The 21,409-nt window shown below is 39.7% G+C and overlaps 1 protein-coding gene across 3 annotated transcripts in view; it reads left to right on the forward strand.

The window, feature by feature from the left end:
• Positions 1–21,409, forward strand: part of DCHS2 (dachsous cadherin-related 2) — a 258,106-nt gene that overhangs the window by 114,821 nt on the left and 121,876 nt on the right. For all 3 annotated transcript variants that reach the window (XR_014023253.1, XM_081303666.1, XM_081303667.1), the window contains exons 2-3: positions 5,786–5,977; positions 20,115–20,346. Coding sequence is in view for 2 of the 3 variants with exons in the window: in XM_081303666.1 (XP_081159792.1) it covers positions 5,786–5,977; positions 20,115–20,346 (424 nt within the window). In the remaining variant the exon portion in view is untranslated. The remainder of the gene's footprint in view (positions 1–5,785; positions 5,978–20,114; positions 20,347–21,409) is intronic.

Below are 21,409 nucleotides of genomic sequence, written 5' to 3' on the forward strand. Positions count from 1 at the left end.
ACTCCCTCCAAGACAATAGCAACTTTCCCGCCTGAGTGGTCCTGAGCTAATGATCAAACAGACCACAGTTCGACAAAGATTGCTTAAGTATGCCTATTTGTTCCTCTTGCCTATGTAAACTGGGAGTTCATGTCAGTGGCCCCTAAAGACAGGGATGGAAATCCTGGTACCTTTTATCTTCCTAGTATTGCTACACTGATTAAAGTTCCTTTCCTGCTTTTCACCATTCACTTTTTACATTTGGTGTTTTCGGGCAAGTGGCTGGACCTGTTTGATTGAGATACCCAGAGTTGGGCTTTTGGCCTAGAACACGTGTAACTAAAGAGAAGCAAAGCAGAATAAGAAGAAACCATTTGCCAGAGGTGAAAGGGAGATATTCATGTCTTGGGTCATCAGGATGGCCTGTGTGGCTAGGTAGTATCTGTACCAAGACTTGAAAGAAATGAGAGAACAAGTTGTACAAGGTCTGAAAGGAAAGCCTTCCAGGCAAACAGAGCAGCAAAGATTCCAAGGTGCTGTGAATCCCAGTACCATTAAAGAGACCAACGTGTCCAGGAGGGAGATGAGGTCACAGAGGTATCCAGGGATTAAGATTTTATTTAAGGGTGGGATTTTACTGGGTATGATGGTAGCCACTAGAAGATTCTGAGCGGGAGAGTAGTATGACTTCTGTCATTTAACAGTTTGTCTTTGGTTGCTTCAGTAGAAAGGGCAGGATACCTGAAAAGATTGGAAGGGTAGCGGATTTTCAGGTGGTATGGTGCTAGAAATCAGAAGTTCCCTTTGAGCATGTTGCATGTGAGATACAGGAAGAGATGTTAACTGTCAGGAGGATGATGCATGAGCCTGGAACAAGGAATGAGAATTGAGTCATCAACACAGATTGCTTTAGTGTCATCAGGCTGGGACACATCACTCAGGGAGTATATTAGTTTCCTAGGGCCATCACAACAAATTGCCATAAATTTGGTGCCTTAAAACAACAGAAACTATTATTTCTTACAGTCTGGAGACTAGAAATCCTAGATTTGGCAAGGTCCAAGGGTAGAACCCATCTATGTCTCTTCATTAATTCAAGCTTTTCTTCTGTAGTTACATTATCCCTCCTCTTCTGTCTGTTGTGCCTCTCTGCCACTCCTTATAAGGATACTTGTCATTGCATTTACGGCCCACCTGGGTATTCCTGGGTAAGCATCTTTTCTCAAAATCTTTAAATTCATCCCATTTTCCCATATAAGGTAATAGTTACTCTTTGATCATATAAGGTAATATTCACAGATCCTGGAATTAGAAGAGTTTACCATTTAGTCGTCTATAAGCCGTCAGTGTGAATGGAAAAGAAAAGTAGCCCAAGACTGTGTTTTGGGTCATGCCAGTGTTCAGAGGTAGGGTGAGACCACCCAGACAGTAAGGGAATGGAGGGAGGTCAGTGGGATATGGGGAGGAGGACAGTCAGACTCTAATGCTGGAGAGGCACATGCTTCAATAAGGAGATGCTTAGCTGTGTGGAAGGCTGCCAAGGGATTCTGAATCCAAGGACCAACATTCAGTACTAAACTTGGTGAGATGGGGGTTGTTGGTGAACTGGCAAAATTGCATTCAGAGAGTGGCATGTTGTATCCACTGTGTTCCTCAAAGTTGAATCCAACTTCTACTGGAATATGACAACCCTGTGTTATCTGTTGGGTTAGTGGCCAGCCAAGTGCTTCAAATACAAGAAGTTGTTTCATTATTTCTTTTCTATTTGAAGTTCTATGGATGAATGTGCATGTTAATAATTTTGTTTCTTCAAACAAATTGCTGTGTGCTTAGGGTAGAAATTTTGTAAGTGATAATAAAAAATAAAGAGGATTATTTTATTAAATTTTAAAATTTATCTAAAGTGCTTTCATTTTTTTTTCCTAATACTTTTTGTTTGCTCACTTTTTGGAGGGGAGCTCTGGGACTTTTCTAAAAACTTCCCTGACTTAAGTAACCTGATAGCTTAGGACTCAGCAAAGAGTCCTGCTGCCAACAAAATGTCACTCTATGACTTTGGGTTGGGTCTGGCTGATGTGAATGACTGAGACCCTCAACAAGGCTGACCAACAATGCGGACAAGGAGACCTTCTCAGGCAGAGGTGGTTGTTGTCCTAAGAACATGCACACCAGTCCTTTCTGACAGCTGCTAATAATTGAGTAACCTGGAGTTCCCAAAGACAACAATAGATCTCCTAAAACCATATGGTAGTCTCAATACCATTGGCTGGATTGGAAGAAAAATACAATGAACTAAATTCTAAAATCCATTCTCAACCTTTTCATAGCATGTATGAACAAATGTTTTGGCTTACGTAAAAACAAATTTCTTATTTCTGCTTTAAAATTCTGCTTTTTCATTCAAAAAGCACGAACACATGTGTCAGGGCCAGTGTTCTCATGGCCACGTTAAGTATCTGTATTCCTCCTTATATAGATGTTAACATGTGAAAAGTGGCAGAAAATTATTTAAATGTAAGAAAGCTAAAGATGGAATCTTAATATCATAGTGATATTGTGCATCTTTATAATGTCTCCATTAAACTGGTGAGCAATCACACTGAAGGAGAACAGTTCTGAATCAGAATAAACTTAAAGTAAAATCATCAGCTTCATCTTAACCTAAAACAGGAAATTGAGAAAGAAAGCTGAGGAGCTCAGGATGGCATTGAGAGTGCTGGGATTGGCTCTACGAGTAGATTCAGGGGCAAAATCCTCCTGACGACTTAGGTCCCCAGTTTGTACCAGGAGGTTGTACTAACAGAGTTTGACCAGGTTCTTCTGGTTTTGATTTAAATAGCTATCTCTGCAGAAAGGGCCCTCTGAGCATCTTTACCAATTAAGATTTCCTCTTAAGGCTTTGACAAAGCTATTTGCATTTTCTATTATTCAGGTTGCCCAACTTTACACGTCAGTCAGCAGATATTGGACAGTGTAAGCATCATAAAAATTCCAGATTAATTCGAGGCATTGAAGACCTAGTATTAGTAGGTGAAATATGTTGTTAGAGAATAGAAGTTAATGTATCTAGGGAGTTGGGTAGAAACAGGGAAGATATACGTTCTTATTTTATAATTCTGAAACTCAGAATATGAACTGCCAACATAAATTGAGATCTGTACTTTTATCCCAGGTTTGATTCCTTATAGTTTGCTCTGCCAAAAGTCCAGATGAGATAAAAGTTCTTGAAAGTGAAAATATGAAAACTTGGTTTTACATAAACCAAAGCACTTGTTTACATATGCTATTAAGGCAGAGAATGACTTTTATAATGTAATTAATTGTATTTTTCTTCCAATCAAGTGAAAGTTATTGAGACTCCAATATAGTTTTAGAAGATGCATTTGTTTTTGGGAACTTGAGCCTATTTTATTATTAATAGCTGTCAGAACAGAAGAGACCAGATGTATTTGAAGGTTATTTTTTTTGTAGTGAGGAAATTTGTGGACTTTCTGGTTCAGCCAATCTGACAGAAAAATAGCTCACAAATATGTTAACTGGCTGCATAGGATAAATTTTTCCAGAGAGTGTAAGATGGATGAGAGTGAAGATAAATTTAAAAGGCTATCTCATCAGTTAAAAAAATAGACAATGAATGAAAGCAAATAAATATATTGCAATTATTAGGATTTTCATTCAGGCCTAGAGAGTCTCAACCTAAGCACTATTGACATTGTGGGCCCGATAACTTTTTGTTGTGGGGAGTCTGTCCTGTACATTGTAGGATGTTTAGTAGCATCTCTGGCTTCAACCCACTACATGCCAGTAGAACCTCGTCCCCCATTGTGACGACCAAAAAGTTCTCTGGTCTTTGCCAAATGTATTCTTGGTGGCAGACTTCTCCTAGTTTTGAACCATTGAGTTATGCTGCACAAATACCCCTAAAGTCACATCCCAGATATCTTCTCAGGATAGAATGAGATGAGGGGACAGGCTTATTGAGACCTTCGCTGCTGGACATGTTTGGGGGATGGAGTTCACTTGGGAAGCACTGTAATTATGGTGTAGCTTCTGGATGTACATTGTACTGCTGAAAAATAGATTCACTTAAAATCTAAAGTTCAATGAGCATATTAGGAATACTAAAAATACAAGTGATACAGGTGATCTTTTGAGTTTGTCTCCTTCCTCAAAACCTTGCAACAATGTGGAGGTCTACCACAATTGTCTCCAAGACTAAGTGTAGTAGTTGGCATTGGGGAGATTATTCTGAGTATAACTTTGCATTTGCTTAATTTTACAAATAGCAGCTACTTGAAGACCTACACAATCTTATATACTTATCTTCGTGTATTATAAACTAATGGTGCTTGTGTCAGAGACTATTTCCATTCATCAAACATCCTTATGTTTCTCTGAATTTCCTAGTCACCCTTGCAGTCAAGGTGGGGCAATGCAACTAAGTTTCTCCAGTGAAATGTGCATTGATTTGACTTTGAGGCTGAGGAAGTAACAGGCCAGAGTGCCTAGTCTATCTTCCCCCCACATCAAAGTGACTTGGGGGGTCCTGCAAATACATGTTGTCATGACCCAAAGAGAGAGCTGTTCCATGATTTCATTTTCTCTCTTCTCTTTTTCTGGAACAACTGCTAGTTGGATGTTGGACTTTCGGAGATCATCTGCTTAATTTTCTTTTATTTCCAAGAATCATCTCTTCATCTATTTTTCTGCTTTCTGGAAACCAGTTGGAATTTGACCACACAGAAAAGGAGGTTCAGCTAAGCCTTGAGGGTTCATGCATCACTACTGGTTGCCTTTCTTTATGGTAATGATATTATACTCAGAAAGCCACATGCTATGACATGAACAGTTATTTGAAATGGTGTCACACATTTCCTAGTACATTCTGCTTTGAAGGGAAGTCAAAAAAGATTGGTGGGGGTGCATTTTTTCCAGTAAATAAAAGATGAAATGACAAGACTCAACATTTGCAGAGAGAGAGAGAGAGAGAGAGAGAGAGAGAGAGAGAGAGAGAGCGCGCGCACGTGTGCAGTTTCAGGCATCCACCAGAGGGTCTTGATGGGGGAGACTACTATATATGTATTCCTATAGGGTTAGCATGAATCAGTAAAGTGCTTTCATAATTCCACCTGTTTCATCCTGTTTACTGGTCATATGACTGCTGCTAACATAAGTGGTGCTTATAGGATAAGAAAGAAATGCCTTTCCTCTGGGCAGTGCCAGCTTCATGTCAGGGCACCTGTTTGGTGAGCAGTGTGCTAGCTTTTATTCACAGAAGGAAACCCGGCCTGGGAGACCCAAAGCTCACCCTCCAGAGTGAACTTGGTCAATCCTATTGGCTTTCCAGCAGTCCCACCACTCTGCCTTGATTTTTTTGACCTCTTGCCATTCTCAGGTTGAACCCATCATGTGAAGGCCTAGGAGGGAGAGGGAACCAACTAGTACATTGTCTAGTCCTGACAGCCATGTGGATATTTTTAAGCCTTTGCAATTAGATGAGATCACTTAGCTATGATGAAAGAAATAAGAGGACAAAGGAATCCAGACTTCAGACTTTGAGAGGTCACTTGAACATGTGGGAATAGGCATAGGGGATGGAAAGAGAATTTACTAAGGGAGGAAAAAAAAGTGTAGAGACAGAGTTGTGAGAGGAAGGAGGAGAAGAGAGAGAGAGACAATCAAAGCCTATGCTTTCTGAATAGCTGAGGTGGTTATGTGATCGTCCAAGTCATTATAATAATTCACAACCCACTGAAAGTAATGCCAGTATTTCTGCCGTCTCACAGCTCCATCTCCTATCTCATAGGTAAAAGCCTCCGATGCAGATGCAGGAGTCTATGGCTTTGTTCAGTATTCTCTTTATGACGGATTCCAAAGCGATCAAGCCCCTCCAGCCTTCCGGATCGACCCACATGATGGGCACATCTGTGTGTCTCAAGATATCGACAGGGAAAGGGATCCTGCCACCTTTGATCTCCTGGTGAAAGCGAAGGATGGGGTAAGTCTTTGTGTATGAAATTTCAAACATTCTCAAAAGTGAACCATGGAGTGTACTTTGTAGAGAACAAATTATTAATAATTGGCTTCCCAAATTTCATATACCCACCACCTCTTGCCTTTGCTTGAGTTTTTTAAAGCAAATACTGGGCATTGTATCATTTTACCCATTAATAATTAGAAAATATCTCTAACAGATAGTGACTTTTAAAAACTATAATACTTTAGCAGTAATTCTATTATAACATCTAATATGGATTCTATGTTAAATTTTCTGGATTATCTAAGTATATATTTTAATAATTGGTTTATCTGAATCCATATCCAAGTAAGTCCCTGAATTTTTATTTTTGGCATGCAAGTGGTGTATTAAATATACTTATCACATATGTTTTTCTTTCTTTCCGTAGCTTGTCATTTCTTGTCCTTAATGGTGTCTCTTGAGGACAAATGTTTTTAATTGTAAGAGAGCTCATTTTATCAATTTGTTTCCCTATATAGCCAGGGCTTTTTTTGTGTGTCATTTTAGCAAGCAATTGCTAACCTTAGAGATATGGAGGTGTTTTCTAACAGTCTTTTCTAGAACCTTCTCTTTGTTTCACCTTTCAGATCTGTTTTTCAGTCTAATGTTGGGAAGGGTTTTTTCATTATTTTTCCTATATGGTATTCAATTAATCCAGAACTCTCTGAAACGATCTTTCTTCAATGTACTAGAGTCTCACTGTTGTGGAGAACCACGTGATTGTGTATGTGTGTGTCTCTCTGGACACTCTCTTTTTGACCTATTTGTCTGATTTAATGCTAGCAACAGATACTCCTAATCATTTAAGTTTTATAATAGATTGTGATATCATGTATTCTCTTAGCTTTATCCTTGGCTATCTCTGATCATTTGCATCTCCAAATACATTTTGGAAACATCTTGTTCAAATTCCAGTACGTTATAGCAAAGATAGACCAGTATGCACACTGTCATTGGGATTTTTTCCACTTACCTTATTTTAAAGGCTTTACTTGTTTCTTTCTTTTTATTTTTTTCATAAGAATATATTTTTTTCATGTATTTCAACTCAGATATATTAACAACTTTGAATAAAATCTTGCCAATAAAATCTTCTCCCTTTTTTTTTCTCCAAATATCTTCCTTTTAATGTATTTGAAAGAAATGGGGCTCATCCCATTCATTATGTGAGTATGCACAGGAAGAGTGATTTGAGGGTAATCTGAGGTGCCTGCTGGGTGCCAGCAGGTGCCATGGATCTGTTTTTTTTTTAATTTATTCTTTTTAGATATACATGACAGTAGAGTGTATTTTGACATATTATACACAGATGCAGTATAATTTACTTGTTTCTTTTTGAAAAGTCTACTTACTATTGCTTTGTGTAGATATATACTGATAATACCTCTATGGGCTGATCTTTCTCATTTGAAATTAATAGAAGACTCTACCTACTTAAAACATGAGTCATTGTGGAAAATTAGTCTAATTGTATTTATTACAAGTAAACATATAGAAACTAATATGAAATAAACTAATTTATATTCAATAAGATATTCATGTTCTATTTGGTTTGATTGTTGTTAATACCTGCTATATGGCTTCCGGAATCCTTGATCCTATGTAATAAATATGTAGGAAACAAAAGTAATAATAAACAGAGGAGTTTAGATTAATGTAAGTCTCTGCAATTATTTAAAGCCAAATATATCCACACAGATATTAATACAAGACTTTAAAAATGTATTCTTAATAGATTTGGGGACAATTATAAAAAGGCCCTCTGGAGATGAATATCCAGGTTAAAGTCAATACTGCAGGAGTCCAACACCTATTTCTAATTAGCTGGTTTCAGAAGATCTTATAATGATGTGTAGAAATGGTTATCTTTATACAAATTGCATCATTTAGTGCAGGAAGGTTTTTTTCTTCTTTTTCCATAGTTCACTAATTAGGAGCACTGCAGCGGAATAAGAAAAAAAAATCAATGCAATCAATTTGAACTCCCTTGCTTACTTCCATTTCCATACTCTACAGACTTACCCCCTAAAGAATGGAGTCCCTGCTGTATCATCCAAGTGCTACTTTAACCACCCATCCCCCCCTAAAGTGTCTCTAGACTGAACAAATGGGATACATTTTTTCCCCATCAAGAGGCACATTATTTTTAAAGATAATTATATTTAAAGATAATTCAAAGATAATTAAGAGAGATAACTGACTGTTAGGAGTTATATGTGGTATCCCCCCAAAATTTGCATTGTATGAGACAACACAAGAAGGTTTGGAGGAGAAATGACTGGGTTATAGCCTTAACCTAATCAGTGAATTTAGCCCTGATAGGATTAACTGAGTGATAAGTGGAGGCAGGTGGGGTGTGGCTAGAGGAAGTGGTTCATTGGGGGCGTGGCTTTGAAGTATATATTTGTATCTGCCAAGTGGAGACCCCCTTCTCTGCTTCCGGATCACTATGTGAGCCACTTCCCTCCGCCACACTCTTCTGCTGTGATGTTCAGCTTCTCCTGGAGCCCCAGGGAATGGAGGCAGACTTCAATGGGCTGAGACCTCTGAAACTGTGAGCCGTCAACTAAACTTTTTCTTCTCTACCATTGTTCTGGTCGGGTCTTTCAGTTGCAGCGGTGAAAAACCTGACTAAAACACTGACTATATGTAATCTTTTGCCAATTTTTAGAAATAAAAAGTGAGACAATCTTTACATTGATGATATTTGATGAGTCAGAATATTCACTTATAAAAACTCCTTGTTTTGTAAAAAGAAAACACTTCTTAAAAAAAAAAAGCACACAAAATATTTCTATTAGAATTGCAACACCCTCCCTATGGGTTCTTTATATTCAAATTCTCACTCCCCTTTTTCAGGTGATCTCATCTTTAGCCCAGTGCAGAACTTAGTTTCCAGAGAACTGCTCTGACCCTCCCTGTTTTAATGTAGGTTTTCATTATTATTTACATATGGTAAGAACTATAGATTAAGAGTAGCTGCGATTAAAAAAAATAGTGAATACAGAGCCAAGAGGAAGGCATGCCACCCTTGTGTCACTATGCCACAAGGGTGATAGAGCTGTGCAGGTTGGGGGAACATGTGCATACAGTGAAATAACAAGTTGGCCAGGAGGCGTAAGGAGAGAAAGCAATGTGAACTAGAGCATTCAGGGAAGGGCAAGGCAGAATTAGCAGTTTTAGTATAGACTGGTTTGAGTAGTTGAAGCACACTCTAGGACATAGAGACTGTACCAGTTGTCTAATACTTGATGCTGGGTTGGTCAGGGCAGGTGGACAGTGGCGTGGATATAAAAGCCTGATTAGGGTATGGGCTCTGGATGTTTGTTTGCATTTGAACAGCGAGTTGTTCACTGTCCTAGGACTGGGCTAAGCCTGGGAAGGGCTGTCCTCCAGGGTCATCAAGGCCCCAGATGTCAAAGCATCCGAATATAGAAAATAGGAGATGTGGTTAATGCACTACCCTGGGGGGTCTCCAGGAAGAGAAAGACTAAGGGCTCTTCAGAACTTCTGGAATATTGGGGCTGTACAAGAGAAAATCTTTGCAGCTACGTCAGTTCAATACCAACTTATTTTAAATAACAGCGATATTGAGGCAATTCACCTTTTGTCCACATGTAGCATCTTAAATCCTCAAAGGAAGTTTTTGTCTTGACACAGGCTACTTCCAACACTTTCTTCTCCTTTGCTACACGTTGTCCCTGGCAAGCTTCCCCAGCACTGCTCCGTCCTGGGCAGACAGCCCATGAACTCATCAGCAGCTGCTTCACTCTCCTCCCTGCTTCCCCATCCTCCTCCTTGTCTTCATCTTCATTTTTCTTGGTTTGCTTTATCTCCATTCTCTTCTGAGTCTGTCTCCTCTAGAAGATTTTTAGCTGTTGGTTCCATCTCCACCCAAGTCTGTCTTTCTTCAATCTTGTGGGACTCCAGGCATCAAAAGTCATTGAGAATCACCTGCTTCAAACATGCCCCCCAAACAGAAAGCAGCCCATGTCTGAGACCAGAGTGGCTCTAATGCCACACTGGTTTTTTCAAAACCATCTTCATCCTTCCAACTGGCCTAAGGCAAAAGACACTCATAAAAAGATGTCTATGGCCCCATCTTCTATGACAACCACTTTGGCTATCTCTGTGGGCTCCTGTGTGATGACTTCCCCAAATTCCTTCTTGCTATCAGCCTTGTCCTCCACTTTTTTGCCTCTCCTATTTTCTCTTCTCAGACCTAGGTTGCATCAGCCCCCCCAAAAGGCAGACATTGGAAAGGGCTGGCTTTACTCTTGGAGTAAACTCAATCCCAGTCTATACTCATTTGCCTTCTCCTTCCTCAGAGGAGAAACAGGTAAATGCAGCATGTTTGTCCATATCTTTATTGTTTCCAACAGCCTTTACAGATGTTCATGTTGCCCATGAGAGTGATAGACATATGGCAGCCCAGTCTGAGTGGAAACCCAGACCCTCATGTGGACAGCTTGCTTTACAGAAATATGGTTAAAGGTATACATATCCCTTGTTCTTTCATGGAAGAAGAATTAGCTATTTCTTCTAATTCCATCTGAGTCCACTCTGACCTTATGGAAGGATATCACTTGCTCCCAGGTATTGGTGGCCACACGTAGGACCCTGGGTTCCATGTAGTGGTAAAGCTTCTTTCCACTGGGAGAAGAAAACTGTCACCTTGAGACACCACCACTGCCTGGAAAGCACAGTGCCTTGACCTTTGGGTCAGGTGTCTTTTCTGACATTACAAATACAGAGCTCATGACACAAACATGTATTTTGATCACTGAAAAATTCACCTCTGCAAAGCATCAATTCATTATTGAGCATAAAAGGACACCTTGAACCTTGGTGAAGGTGAGGAACATGAAATTTCTATGTCTTTTAGCATGTATTGTTTGGAATCTGTGTCTTTTTAGCATGTATTATTTGGAAGTTTGTTATCAGGGGGGACCTTTAAGATCTACCCCTTTCCTGAACGCTTGGACACCTTCTCCATCTTGATGGCTATCTTCTTCTTCTTGCTTTTCCTACCCATCTTGTGGATATAAGGCCACATAGTGACCCAGGGAAGAAACTGTACCTTGGAATCCTCCAAATGATGTCTTCATGGGAACAGTGCTTGGCATGAGGCAGGGATGCATCTTAAGACAAATTCTAGAAGAATCCATTCTTTCCACCTATCATAGACTTTTAACAGTTTCCTAACCTTCACCCTGTTTGGACTTAACACTGCCTCTAACATTCTTTATGTTTGCCTCAGAAAGTACAGAAAGAAAGCCACATATGTGCTTTTATGTTGAGTGTGTCTATGTGCACACACAAATATAATGTGTACACACACACACACACACACACACACATATATATATATACATGTAAATAAGTATAGATGCACATGTACATATATGAAGTTATCCAGTATATAGCATTCTTCTGTGATAAACTGTGAGTTTTGACAGGGTGACCTCTGCATTTGTCATAATTATTCTGTGTAATATCTACTAGCCTTGTATGTCCCTCAGAAATCCATCATCAAATAGGTCAGAAAAGATGAAGATAACGAGCCTGGTAATGACCCAGCAGGCTGCCCCTGAAAACAATCCAGATTGCACCCAAAGGAAAGATTAGCTCAGACAAGATATGTTAGGTTCAAAATGTTGCCATTCAGGCCATAATGAATTCATTCAAAACAATAAACTGACGCTTGACAGAAGTTCTTTAATTTTACATAATCACCTTGACAATCTATGGCTTTTCCTCTCATCCTTTCTCTTTCTAATAAATGTCCTCTAAGCCCTTGGTAGGAAAATTGCTGGAAACTCATTTACTGGTGGTTCCTAAGAGATTTTTATCTGTTAGTAGAAGAATATTTCTTATAAAATAACCCAGATGTTCTTGGCTTCTTTGTTGCTGCTCTATTTATCTTTGTGGCGACTGTCAATATTTTTTTTAACTCCATCACTTCTACTCGACTGATATTACATCTGAAATACTCAATTATTTTTTTCTGTTCCTGCTACTGCTATTCATCTCACACACAGTAGCCATGGTGAAGACGCTATAAAATGAAATAATGGGATCAAATAATTGCCGATCACATGGTTTTTCCCAATAAAATTCTATAATATGATTAATTCCAACCTTATATCTAATTTTTATTTTTTTATCCATGTATTTTCACCAAGTGGAGCTCTCATTTTTGGAACATGTATTTATTAACATTGTTCCCTCATTTTTTGCTGAATTCTGTAGCTGAAATGTGTCTGAGATGTAGCTATTTCAACTCTGTCTCACCTTTCTAGGCTTAACAGGATTGTGTCAGACTAATAATATAAAAAGTAAATTGACTCAGCTTCTCACCATTGTTTATATTAATGACAAAGTTGGCTATTAAGGTTATGCTATTTAGTGTGTGTGCAGTGCAGATTGAAACCCAAAAGCAAACTTCCCAAGTAAAGGGCATGTTCATTTTAATTCTAATAGCTTATGTAATCTCACTTTCTAAACAGTGTTCAGGTGCTTATTTCTCTCTTTTGTTTCATTGATTACCATCCCCCACCCATTTCAGAATGCCATTGGGCAATTGTGCCTCATGTTTTCTAGTTCAATTTTTCTGCACCATATCTGAAATGAATTGCCCACCATTCTTTCATATATTTCATAGACTAATTCCAAAATGTCTTAGATACCACTTTACTTCATTCTTGTCTGCAAGAGTTTAACCCTCTCTACCTTCTGTTACTATCCATATTCTCATCTGCATCCTGCTGAGTTCATGCCTTAATTTGAATCTCTTTTGTACTCACAATTTATGTCCTTCTAAACTCTTCTATTATGCTCTCTAAACCCCATGGTCCATCATTTAGCAAATCCCTTTATACACTCAGCCTGGTCTCTCTGTTCCTTTATCTCCTTGCCCTGATTGAAAATAGTCCGAGGATACCAGGTCCTTCCTGGCCTCTGAAAGGGAAGACCAGAATTCCATAAATAGAAGCCAAGAGGTAGTTAGATAGGGCCCTCCTGATGCTCAAGGATTATCTAAGTCTTTTCTATTCCTTTCTTGAGAAATCAATTTGTTTTTGAGGTTCAAGTTGTCAGACTATATCACAGACATTTCTTTTTATTGTTATGTTTTAAATCCCTTTATCACTTTGGGATTTTTTTCTACCTTGCTCACAGTCTTTCTCTTCACCACTGTATTCATCAGCTTTCCATTACTATAACAAAATGCTTGAGATAATTAAATTATATAGAGAAATGGTTTGTTTTGGCTCACAGTTCTATAAAGGTTCCAGTACAAGATGGAGTAACCCCATTGATATGGGCTTTTGGTCAGGTAGCAAATCACAGCAGAAATGAGTGGTGGAGCAAACTGATCACCTCCTGAGCCAAAGAGGAAGAGGCCAGGATCTCACAGTCCCCTTCAAGGGCACATCTCCAGTGATTTAAGGATCTCCAAGAAGGCCCTACAGCCTGAAGGTCCAGAGCATCTCTCAAGAGTGCCATTCTAAGGACCAAACCTTTAACACATGGACTTTTGAGTCCATTCAACATCTAAACTATAGCAGCCACTGTTTCCTCACCAATCTTGGAGCTTTCAATATCTATAACTATCCTATACTCAGAATATCACAGCTCCTTGACTTTCTCATTTGCAAAGATCATCACCTAATTACTGGTGGTGAAATGTCTGAAACCTTGATTTCAAGCATGCTACTTTCATGATAAGCATTTTTATCTTCCTGTCTCACTTACTGGGGCACTTCTACTCCCATCTTCCCATAGGAAGATCAACTGGTTTATTACCCATCATTGCAGTCATTCAGTTGCAAACACCCTTCCCTAGAACTCTCCTGGTAAAACCTTAGCTTTGTCTAAACTCAACTCTTGGACTTTTCTGCATGCGCATCTTAGCAGGCAAATGTGCCTGGAGAAGAGGAGCCCATCTGCTGGAGATAGGAGGGTCTTTACCTTCCTGCTACCAACTCCAATTTCATATACTTTCTTAGAAAACTATTTTATTCCTTTTTTCTCTTCCATATTAAATCTACTTAAAATAGTTGTCCCTGTTTTCTCACTTATGCATTTCCTTTGATGGATTCTTCCTTTCCAAAAAAACTGCTTTTATCAACAGGATTACAGTTGTGCTGTATCTTGGCATTATCGATTCATTAATTTTTAACTTCTTCAACCTTTCAGTGATTTGAAAAATATTCTTTGAATGCTGCTCTGCTTGGCTTTGTAGACACCCCAACTTACTGCTTTCTCTTTACTAAGCTGAACCTTCATTTTTCTTCACCTTTGTTCATAAAACTTAGACTGGATCACATTGACATAGAAAGCTCACTAGGATGCAAACCACGACGCACACAAACTAAGAGATGTGAAGAATAGATATTAATATTCTGCTCTTTGGGAGTCCCAGAAGGCAAGAACAAAGAGAATAGAGAGTAGACAATTGCCAAAGTAGAAATAACAGCAGAAAATTTTCCATATCTGCTGATTGCCCCCAGGCAACCTTCCGGCCTCAGAGATATTGTTTGCTTTCAAGCTTGGAGTTTTCCCAAAGTACTCCCGCCTCTCACAGCATAATTTGAGGGCATTGGGATTTGGGTAGATTGCTTAGGAGTTTCTTCTCATAATTTTAAAAATCAAATGATTAAAATTAAATCAAAGTGACCCCCGACTTGTTGGTAGAAAGAGAAGAGGTTAAAAAAATTAATAAACACTCATGTGTGAGATGTATTGGTTACCTATTGATGCATCACAAGTTATTCCTGAATTTAATAGCTTAAAATGACAACCGTTTATTATCTCATGTCGTTTCTAAGGTCCGGGAGTCTGAAAGTGGCTCAGCTGTGTGGTTCTGGCTCAGAGTCTTTCATGATGCTGTGTTATCAGAAGTTTCCATCTTCTGGACAGAAATTTTGTAATACAGCCTAGGGAAGTGGGCTCTGAAGGGGATAGAGGGAATGAGTTTAGATCTGCTTTCCTGACAGCATTCAGTGGGATACTGATATCCCAAAAAGGAACCTTCTAAAAAGGGTTCTGTGGTCTAGAAAGAGTGGGTTATAGGGATATAGCTTGACGTGACCACAGCCATCTTGGTTGTAACATTATCCCAATGCCTGTAAGACAAATGAAGTTGTTCAAAGTGGGTCAAACATCTTGCGTGCTGGCTACTGACCCCTGTACTGCATTTTAACTGACCTTGGACACATTAATAGTTTTTGAGAAAGGCCAGGGACATTCCAGTTGGCAGCAGCCCTCTTTTGTCTAGCTTAGCATATAAATCCCTCCCTCTTGCCTCAGGGTGTGAGGATAGACCTTCTTGCTGATACTCAAGACGTGCTTCTTTCCATAAATTCCCAGTAAATTGCACCTTGTGCTACCTGAGATCCATCTGCCTGTTTCTTTCATGTCATGGCACTGTCTACATGTGGTGGCTCATTCTCATACACCAGGACTGGGTTTCTCCAAAACAGTGCCGTGTTCATTTCTTCTAGAAATGTGCATACAATAGGCTCTGCGAGAAGTTCTGAGAAAATGAACCCTTATGACTTGGTGAATTTGGCATTTCCCCACCTTTCTGACTAAGGAATCTCTTTATTGATTTATGAACTTTTAAAAATACATCTCTTCCTTACTACCCAGGTATCTCTCTCTAAAACATAGATTTGATCACATCACTTCATTAATGCCAGCATTAGTGTCATGTTGGAGTTTAGGGAGAATAAGTGAGTATTTGACTTTTTTAAATTTTGTTTTTGTGATATTTTTCATATAAATAATATATCAGCACAGCAAATGTATACATGACTTGTTAACAAATAAAAACATATGTATTGAGGGCATGCACACCACATGTTTTTTACTGATGGTGAAACCAAGTTCGAAACCAAACTCGGTTCTGGCTTCTGCTGGTGGATGGGGTCTGTGTAAGGTAAGGGCCTGTGCAGCTGAGAAAGCTCCTTTTAGTTTGAGCAGCTAATCACAGCAGGGGCTGCCTGTTAGTGTCAGTTGGTCAGCTCAGAGTGTCACAGCCAACAAAGCCTGATTCTTTTCCACTAGTATCCAGTGGTGTGTTGCCTCTCTAAATGGTGGCCCATGCCCTCCACATGTTGCAACAGACCCCAATAGAGCACTACAAACTCTTACCAGGTTCTTGTTTTGCAAATGTAAAGAGCTAAACTCATGGGACAAAAGAAGGCAAGAATGAGAGGAGAAGGATTTATTCAAGTGTGAAAAATAGAAATTGAACTCTTGCAGGAGCAAGAGGAGACCCCCAATAGGGGTTGCTGCCAGTGTGTGTTAGTCTAGGGTTTTATGTAGCACATGGGTCAATGCTTTTGGTTCAAATTTATGCTAATTGGGGTTTGGAAAAGTACTAAGGCTATTGGTTATCTCTGCAATCTCATTCAGGTCTGTTCCACTTCTGTTTTTCTCCTGCTGATGGGGAAGCAGGGGTCAAGGTGGTGGGAGCGTGGATGCTTGGGGTTCCACCTGTCTTGCTGTGTGGAGTAGGCATCTGCACCAGCCCAGGCCAGATGTGGGGTGAGGGGTGGTGACAGGTCTGGTCCCCCTAGCTCAGCTCTGCCCTGGATCAACATGCCTCAACCCGTACCAGCATGGCGGGCTCCGTGCAGCCACAGCCAAGCTCCATTTCTCTGCAGGGATTAGTGGGCTGGCCGTGCAGCTTGGCAGCTGGAGAACCGTGTCCATGGAAGCCTTCAGCATACAGAATACAGCCCAGATTTGTTAGTTTTTGAAGGGTGGCTATAGGGTTGAAGTGGCCTCTAATCTGGTACTCACAGCTCAGGCGAATCATGCCTCTACACCTGAATTGCTTCCCAATCCTTAAACGGAGAAGTTTTAAAAACTCATCTGGTGACAAAGCTTATTTGACATTACATGAAGCTAATCACATTCTTAAAATCCTTCTAAGTATGTCTATTCACCTGCTTTGTTGCTCTTGTTATCCCAGACCCCGCTATTTTCTGTTACCTTTCTAAAATGGAAAGTCTTAATTCTAAGACAAATCTCTCTGACTCCAATTATTTAACTTGCAGTGTTCTTCTATTATATTCGATGGTTATTAATCATTAAAAATGCTTTTATCTGTATTGTGCCACTCATTTCAATGACAGGTCTGCAGATGACCCAGCTTCATGGAAGAGGTGGCTTAGCTTTGGGCCACCTGAATTTCTCAAGGCTATGCGCCCAGATGTTGGCACAGCCAGACACTGAACCCAGTCTCTTGGCTCTGAATTGTTCTGTCCTACCACAGACCTAGCCACCTAGAGTCTGTCTTATAGACAGTGAGTTCCTTAAAAACAGGGGCTTTGTTTTTCTTTTATTCTGTAAGGTCAAGTCCCTGCAAAGCCAGTCTTACAGGAGAGGTAGAATGTATGCCACAGCAGAGCAGAGTAAAAGAACCTCAATTTAAAAGAAGTCACCAGAGACTTTGAGGATAGACGAATCTTTGTTCTAGTTGCAGATGTGCTATTTATAGTCTCCTTTACCAACTCACCAAGCTTCTCTATGCTTCAATTTCTTATCTATGATAGGAAGAAACCCACAAAAACCTTAAAAAGGGAGACTATAACAATTGAAGAAAAAATACATGTCAGATACACCTAAAATACACATAAATGGTTATTAAAATAGGAAAATACCCCCTTTGATGAATTCAGCAGGTAAAAAAATTGAATTTCTAGAAAAGGGAGACTGAGGTGTCTATTTTCCCTGCAAAATTCTGTTCACTTTGTCTAACATTTGCTGATTTTTTTTTTAATAGCATTGCCTGGTTGAGGATGTTCTTGGAATTAAGTTCTTTGTTCTTAAGGATCTTAGAGTGGAGAAATGTTCATTTCTTCATATTTTCCCCCACTCTTTTGGTACTTTGCTCATCTGCCTTAGCCTGAGTGACTGCTTGAACTTGAGGAGAAACTGAAGAGGAAGAAGGAAAAACACAGCTGAGAAGGCAGGCTCTTTGGAGGAAAAGTAGAGTACATGTCAGATGTCATGGATTTTCTGTTTGCTTATAATCAGTCTGTGGTCCCCTCTTCATGCACTTACTCAGACACCTGCAGGTGATTTAACTTTGCTGAAGGTGCAGGCCCGTCTGTATTGCCTGTTCACTGGCCAGAAGGATGTGTGACCACCATTCTATTCCAATCATGACTAGTCCTCACTTCTCCTGTTCTAACTGGTAACTGGCAGGGAGGGCTGTGGAACTTTACCCAACTTAGAACATGGAAAATCACTATTGCTAAAGATTTGTTTCTCAATTCCTTTTTAGTCCTCAAAGTCTGGTATACATGGACCTTTGAATTATAAGAGACATTTCCAAATCCATTGTCAGTTTCACCCTGAACAATGCCGTCTTTCTTGCCCTGCCTCACCCTCCACATGAGCTTCCTCCCATCCGCACAGCGGCAGGCCTCTTTTAGTCTCATGCCAAGCCTCCTTCACTGTCATTCTTGTTCCTCTTTGCTCAGTGCCTCCCTGCCGCAGTGGGAAAATGGAACAAAAAGAACAAAAGAAAAAAGAAAAAAGGAGGGGGGTGGATAAATGAGGAAATCCAGGCTCCTGTGACTTACCAAGGATTTTTGTCAAAACTGGAAAGTGTCAAAATGTACCAGAGAGCAATGGAAAATGGGGCCTGAAAGTAGGAACAGATGTTATGCTTTAGAAAAGGAAAAATTGCAGGGGGCAGTGTTCTTCTATTTTGTTTGCTCCCCTTCTCTTTGGTTTTACATGGAGGTGACACAAAATAAATAGTCTGGGATCCACTTCTCACTGCTTTGTGCTCTGTGTCACCTTTCTCAAGCCTGAAAAATTCCAATTTCCAAAGCAATCAAAGCAATAGTGACCCCAAGGACATGGAATAAGTCCCTTCACTGTTCCTTCCTTGTCCAGGCTGGTCCACTCCTGGCTTGGTGTTCTGGGAGCATCCTCACTGGGACCTTTCTTTGCGGCCCTCCAGTCTGTTGTGAGCACTGTAGCAGGACAACAATTAAAAGCAGAGTGTGGTGGTGCACGCCTGTAATCCCAGCTACTCAGGGGATCGAGGCAGAGGGTTGCAAGTTCAAGGATAGCCTGGTCAACTTAGCAAGATCTTATAAGGGTGTAGCTCAGTGGTAGAGCTCTCGCCTAGCATGCATGAGGCCCTGAGTTGAATCTCCAGGACTGCAAATAAAAGACCAATACATGCATATTTGAATATCTATCTATCTATCTATCTATCTATCTATCTATCTATCTATCTATCTAAAATTGAAGTTGAATAAACTGTTCCTGTGCTTAAAACTCTCCAGTGAAGAAGTTCACAGAGCCTGCATGACCTGCCCCTACCTGACATCAGCCCCAGGGAATCCATTGCTGTTCCTGAACAGGCCACAGGGGGCGCACTGTCCTCTTGCCACAGGGCCTTTGTATCTTTCCTCTCTTTTTAAATATTCCAGATAACTGAAGTCAAGCTCCTTCATATAAGTCTATACTCAAATCATTCATACCTCTGAGTGACATTTTTCATTGGTGCATCCACCTCTGATACTTCCTCATCCCTTTTCCTTAGCACTTACTAACATTCACTTCAAATTATTTTAGAGATAAAAGTGATTTTAGTTTTGTTTTTTTTTTCAGGCATCAGAACAACTTTCATTAAGTATCTTTGGCCTTTATTCTGAAATTTTTGCTTATAAGCTCTTTTAATGGTAATCTCATTCTTTTTTTTTTTTTTTTTTAGTTGTTGATGGACCTTTATTGTATTTATTTATATGTGGTGCTGAGAATTGAACCCAGTGCCTCACACATGCTATGCAAGCACTCGACCACTGAGCTACAATCCCAGCCCTATCTCATTCATATTTAAGAATCAGCAATGAAATATAAATACATGCCATCATATAGGAAGTCATGTCAAGATTAAAAGTAAAATGAAATATACATATGTGTGTGTGCACATATGTGTATGTATGTGAGGGAATATATGTGTATACCTGTATCTGTACATTGATATTTTGTTGTTTGAGAAGTCTGTTATAAGATCATTGTCATTTATGCTTTATGCCAGTATATTCAGCTCACTCATCACCACTCATTCATCCCACAGGGAGGGCTAAGTGCCCAGGCTTTTGTTCGTGTGGAACTAGAGGATGTGAATGACAATCATCCTGTGTTTGACCCATTGACCTATCTGACAAGCATCAGTGGCCAGACCCAGCCAGGTACTGAGATCATCAGTGTCCGCGCCACGGACAGGGATTCTGGGACATATGGCACGGTGGCTTACGAACTCGTTCCGGGAGACCTCTCATCCCTCTTTACCATTGACTCTACCACAGGTATGTGACCGTGGGGGTAGTTTTATCCTCTGGTTCGTTAGGTCTCAGCTTAATTGTTTAATGATCAGAAACTTAGGAAAAAATAATTTTAAATAGGAAGGATGCTGCAGGATTCAACTTTCCAGAAGTCACTGAGACTCAGAGAAATGGACCGGCCTTTTGTCATTAGGTCCCACCTTTGCTTCTACTTGATTTCATGTTTTTTAATGGGCTCAGTTTCCTATTAGTGCTAATAATACCTATTGTGCAAAGTTGTTGTGACAACCAAAGGCAGTAAATTACACTGAAGCTGTTGGCCAGTGGTATATAGTTATCTTACAAATGTCCATCTCCCTTTATTTGTACGAACATGCCATCTAAGGGAGACTTAGCATCATTTCAGTGTCTTAATGGATGGTATCAGTGCAAGGAGACCAAGTAGACACCTTTCTTCGTGCTAGGTCTGGTATTCCCTTTCAGTCTTAGTCTCCTTGTTTCTAAACTCTTACCTAAAACTCCTTTCATTTCTCTAACATGGTAATTAATTACATATCTACCAAAGAAGCCCAGTGAGCAAACCAATTCTTGTAGAAATAATAAATATTTCAGAGGTCACCTTCCTTATTACTTTGTTGTAAAAAAATGATGTTTGAAATATTTGTTCATAAAAATCAAAATTAAAATTAGATAATATTATTTTATTTTATAATACTTTTGATATCCTTAGAGATATTCTAGTCTAAAACTGAAGCTACAAAAGAATGAAATGATTTTTTTCCCTTCTATATTCCTTTGCACAATCTGAGAAATATGTTTAATGTGTTTCTATTATATGGGAATGATCCTGCCTGGGACTATAGTAGACTGTGTATTGTCACATTGGATCTTCACAATACCTTTATGATCACCACATACATTAGAAACAGATGATAATTTACTCAGGAAATGTGATCTACTGTGTTAGTTTGCCCTCTCTGGGCTCTCTAGGTAGAGTCACCGCAGCTTCCAGCAAGAGAGTGCTTCATCTGGCTCATGTGACAGGCTGGAGGATCAATTGTTTACACTGGCAGTCTTTATAAGGCAA

Source organism: Spermophilus citellus (genome assembly GCF_964194105.1).
Source record: "Spermophilus citellus genome assembly, chromosome: 8".
Taxonomy (NCBI): domain Eukaryota; kingdom Metazoa; phylum Chordata; class Mammalia; order Rodentia; family Sciuridae; genus Spermophilus; species Spermophilus citellus.